The sequence below is a fragment of the Bidens hawaiensis genome, unplaced genomic scaffold, assembly GCF_021521415.1.
Source record: "Bidens hawaiensis isolate Kalapana, Puna unplaced genomic scaffold, B.hawaiensis_p1.1 tig00026621_1, whole genome shotgun sequence".
NCBI classification, from domain to species: Eukaryota; Viridiplantae; Streptophyta; class Magnoliopsida; order Asterales; family Asteraceae; genus Bidens; species Bidens hawaiensis.
In genome coordinates, this window is record NW_027505076.1 from 143,741 (window position 1) to 148,307 (window position 4,567).

General features: G+C 33.0%; 1 protein-coding gene across 3 annotated transcripts; it reads left to right on the plus strand.

The window, feature by feature from the left end:
- The first annotated feature begins 280 nt into the window (after positions 1-280).
- LOC143610523 (transcription termination factor MTERF9, chloroplastic-like) lies at positions 281-3,792 on the plus strand. 3 transcript variants are annotated; one of them, XR_013149606.1, is made up of 7 exons: positions 281-568; positions 822-906; positions 989-1,056; positions 1,144-1,833; positions 2,640-3,039; positions 3,124-3,221; positions 3,697-3,792. XR_013149606.1 is itself a non-coding variant. In XM_077084982.1 (5 exons), the coding sequence occupies exons 1-5, from the start codon at positions 335-337 to the stop codon at positions 2,952-2,954; spliced, it is 1,392 nt and encodes a 463-aa protein (XP_076941097.1). In that variant the 5' UTR covers positions 281-334; the 3' UTR covers positions 2,955-3,646. The 3 variants fall into 3 exon arrangements, 1 of the variants encoding a protein (XP_076941097.1); XR_013149605.1 differs by having other exon boundaries at positions 2,640-3,221; XM_077084982.1 differs by lacking the exon at positions 3,697-3,792 and having other exon boundaries at positions 2,640-3,646.
- The last annotated feature ends 775 nt before the right edge of the window (positions 3,793-4,567 follow it).

A 4,567-nucleotide genomic window follows, 5' to 3' on the forward strand; every position in this document is an offset into this window, starting at 1 on the left:
TGGTCAATTTACACGGATAATTGAAAATTTTAACGGTATAAGTTGGTAAAGATCATCACAGTTACAAAATTCGGCTACTTTAATAATAGTTTACAACTATTATAATCAACGTTTGTGATTAATTAAGTTTTTATTTAAAATTAGTTAATGAAATGTTTTTGTAACTTACATCACCAAGAGAAAATTAGGTTGAGGAACGTGGGTTTAAGGAATTAAACCAGTGGTTACTGAATGTGTGACTGAAGATACGACAGCAGCAGCGACAGCAGCAGCAGCAGATATTCCTCTACAACTAAAACTGTTTAGGGTTTTATCTTATCTCTAAAACCAGCCAATGGCAGTTTCCTCTGTTGTTCATTCTCTCTTATCAAATCACTCTGTTTCTGTTTCCTATTTCGAACTCTATGGATTCAATTCACCAAGAAGAAAACGCAGCAGCTGTAGCAGATTTTCTGTCTCGTCATCGCATTCAAACCCCAAAATCCTCAAGTCAAATCGCAGGTCTAGGTTCGGTCAAAGACTCTCACCTTACGAACACGAAGAACCTATTGATGATTGGCTCTCCGATGTGAGTTACCCTTTATCATCCAATTTTACATTTTGAACCTCGATTAACAATATTCATTCTTATTATTTAACCTAATTATACGGGGGTTAATTTGGTCTTCAATAACCACAACACACAGATTTACATTCACAATCTATCTAACACTCAAAAATTATTCCAACTTTAAGAAATTTTATTACAATTTTACACAATTTAAGAAATTTGATATATATATATATTAAATAATTCTTTGACTTGTTAATGTTTTATACAGGATCCAGGACCAGGTTTTGATGATGACGATAAACGCAACCACAGGTCACAAACTACAATCAATGGCAATGGCAATGTCAATGGAGGTAATTTAAAAAAAAAAACTAAAAATTTGATACCATCTTGTTACAATATATTTATGTTTGTTATACTGGATTGATCATTTAGGTAGCATGTACTCAAGAACGGGTAGAAAACAGAAGATCAATGGAAATAGAAACGGCAAGTTAGATAAGGTTGGTTTTTACTGATATTTTGTTACACGATATATTTATGTTTTGTTTAGTATAAAAAAGTCGTTTAATTTATCTAGTTACCAACAGGAAACAGGGAAATCTTCAAAGAACAAATATAGGCATTTACAAGGCGAAATAGACGTTGATGAAAAATGGTTTCCGTTACTCGACTACCTCACTACATTTGGCCTTAAAGATTCCCACTTTTTACAAATGTACTCACGACACATGCCGTCGCTTCAAGTAAACGTTACCGCAGCAAAAGAAAGACTCGATTACTTAATGAGTGTCGGTGTGAAAACCAAAGATATAAAAAAAATACTCTTGAGACAACCGCAAATCCTACAATACACAGTAGAAAGCAATCTCAAATCCCACGTGGCGTTTTTGGTCGGTTTGGGCATTCAAGATTCAAGAATTGGGCAGGTAATAACTGCTACACCGTCTATATTCTCGTATAGTGTTGAAAACTCGTTAAAACCTACGGTTAGGTATTTAGTTGAAGAAGTTGGTATAAAACGAAGCGATTTGAGTAAAGTTGTACAGTTGAGCCCGCAAATTTTGGTTCAACGGATTGATAATTCTTGGAATGCGCGCTATAGATTTCTTTCCAAAGAACTTGGAGCACCGAGGGACAGTATTGTAAAAATGGTCACAAAACATCCTCAACTTCTTCATTATAGTATTGAAGACGGTTTATTACCAAGAATTAATTTTCTAAGAAGTATCGGTATGCATAATTCGGAGATATTGAAAGTGTCCACTAGCCTCACGCAGGTGTGATTTTGTTTTTTTTAATTAAAATAAGGATTAGTGTTTGTTTTTGTACTCGTTACTATTGGTCAAAGAGGTAAATTTACAACATATAGCCTGTAAACAAACCAAACGGCCTGTGAACCATTTGGCAGGATGTTCGTTTATGTAATAAATGAACGAACATGAACAAAAATTTTAAATTTTCTTGTGTTTGTTCGTTTGCATTCATTTATGTTCGTTAGTTTACGTTTGTTTAAGTTATTTCATTTACATTTGTTAATATATTCATTTGAACAACTAGGTTTAATGTCAGACCAGGTTTGTACATTTAATTAAACAAAACATTAACAAAAAAGTTTTGTTCATTTAGTTAAACGAACAAATATGTCTTGTTTATTCATTTATGTTCGCGAAGGTTCGTTTACAATCATTCATTTAAATTCGTTTATGTTTGTTAGTTTACGTTTGTTTAAGTTCGTTCATTTACGTTTGTTAGTATATTTACTAAAAAACTTTTGGCCATTAATACTTGGTCTGTTTTTAATAACTTTTTAAGGCCATCACATTGTTTTTCACATTACTTTTAACTAGTTTTAGCTTAGTTAGGTTTGTTCGTTTACGTGCGTTAACCATTCGATTATACAGTTAACGAACAAACATAAACGAACACGAACACAAACACAAACATTCAAGAAATTTTGTTTCGTTTACTTGTTCGTGTTTGATCATTTGTTCGGTTAAAGTCAAACGCAAGAATACAAACATGTTCAGTTAAAGTCATTTGTTTATATTACTTTTTATTCTAATGTGTTTTGGCAAATACGCAGGTGTTTTCACTATCTCTTGAGGGAAACTTGAAGCCAAAATACTTATATTTGGTCAATGAACTTCAAAACGAGGTCAAATCTTTGACCAAATACCCGACATACCTAAGCTTATCCCTGGACCAGAGAATCCGTCCCCGCCATAAATTCTTGGTCGCGTTAAAAAAAGCCCCCAATGGACCGTTTCCTTTGAGTTCATTCGTTCCAAATGATGAAAGTTTTTGTCAACAGTGGGCAGGAACGAGTTTAGATAAATATTTAGCGTTCCGTCAAAGGTTGTTACTCAAAGATTTAGCAAAAAAGTATGAAAGACCATGACCCGTGCTTTTCCCGCCAAAAATTTTGATACTTTATTCTCAGTAGAGTATAGCTTATGCGTTATCGAATATCACTTTGGTAAATGGTAATTGATCTTATATTTTTTTTATGTGGAATTTTATTTAGTTTTTTTGTATGGTTTTGTGATCCTGTTTTAGTGTCGATGCAGGTAGTGATCTGGTTTTTGTTAAATAGTTGAGATAAGCTGTAGCGCATGTTAATCAATTAGTGATGAACCAAGATTGCCGTCAAAATGACGCTTTTAAGGTCAGTAGTTGGTATTCATTTTATATTTTGATACTTGAATGTGTAAAATGTAATTAAAATAAGTAAAAAGGTTTTCTTTTTACATAAAATATCAACAGTCATTTTCATTTTGATATGGCATGTGTTGTAATTAAGTGGTAAACGGGTTGGTGGGTTGTAGTAAATGGGTTAAAGACGTCGTAAACAGGTTGGGGCGTTGACTTATTTAATTAAACGGGTCAACCTAAGTGTGACCCGTTTATACGAGTTACAGTACTTAACATGTCAACCCGAACACGTCTGGTTTATTAAAAGGGTTAGATATGATGATCCAGAACCTGATAATTCCCACCCCTACATATGATCATGATCTTTATGTTGGAAATACTTTTATTGATTGTTATAACAAAGAAACCTTTTCACAATTACTAAATAGACAATTTTCAACAAATTGAATTTGGCACCTTTATCATTTTATGTTCTCATATTAATACAGGTTAATCCGGCCCCTTGAGACATTGGAAATCTTTTACCAAAGGAATACTGGTACTAGCCCAGGTGTGATTATTTTGCATACGTATGAACACACAAATATGTATTATAATATTATTTGTTACTCTTGGAAGACATGAAATGCAAGTAGAAAGGTATAGTTAGGATTGTTAATGGGGCATTCATATAGTTTTCTGGTTCTGATACGTAATGTTACATTATATATGTATGAAAACAATTATTTATTTTCATCTTTATTTTGTTGGCACTTTTCGAAAATACAAATTGTATCAAACATGGTTTTTGTGAGGTTTATATATGATTTGATGTGTGTATATTTTGAAAAAATGGCTATTGGTAGTATGAAGAGCCACACTTGGGTTGTATGGAATGTAATGGTGGTCCATTCCTTCCTCTTGCATCATTAATTGAACTTTTTTTTATATGTTTTTCAAATTAGTTTTGGTGAGAATTGATGAATAATTAAAAGGTTGAATCCAGACAATTTTAATTGGTACACACAAAACTCTCACAAGTGGGTTTTATGATTAATCGGGTTCCTTGTGGTGGTAAAAAAGCCATGATGGGATACCTAAACTAACAGGTTTTGGGTACGAGGTTTTAGAAACTTTCACGGGTTTTGGGCGCGTGTGGGATTACGTGATTCCTAATCTATTACTTGAAACTATTTACCCGAGTATATAAATGTTCACTATAATCTTAGAAAATAGTTAAATTTTGGAGTGAGTTTAAGATGGAATGATGCTGGTTACTGAAGGAATCAAATGGTCTTCAAAAATAAAATTTATAAACAATCAACCAACAAAAACAACAATTCTTTAGGTGTTAAAGAGTTGTAAGTCCCCCCGGAGCGT

Bases quoted from the DNA above. Each gene is read 5' to 3' on its own strand.
- LOC143610523 (XM_077084982.1), top strand. From the start codon at position 335: ATGGCAGTTTCCTCTGTTGTTCATTCTCTCTTATCAAATCACTCTGTT. The intron at 569-821 runs GTGAGTTACCCT...TGTTTTATACAG, and splicing joins TTGATGATTGGCTCTCCGAT to GATCCAGGACCAGGTTTTGA. The intron at 1,057-1,143 runs GTTGGTTTTTAC...AGTTACCAACAG, and splicing joins GAAACGGCAAGTTAGATAAG to GAAACAGGGAAATCTTCAAA.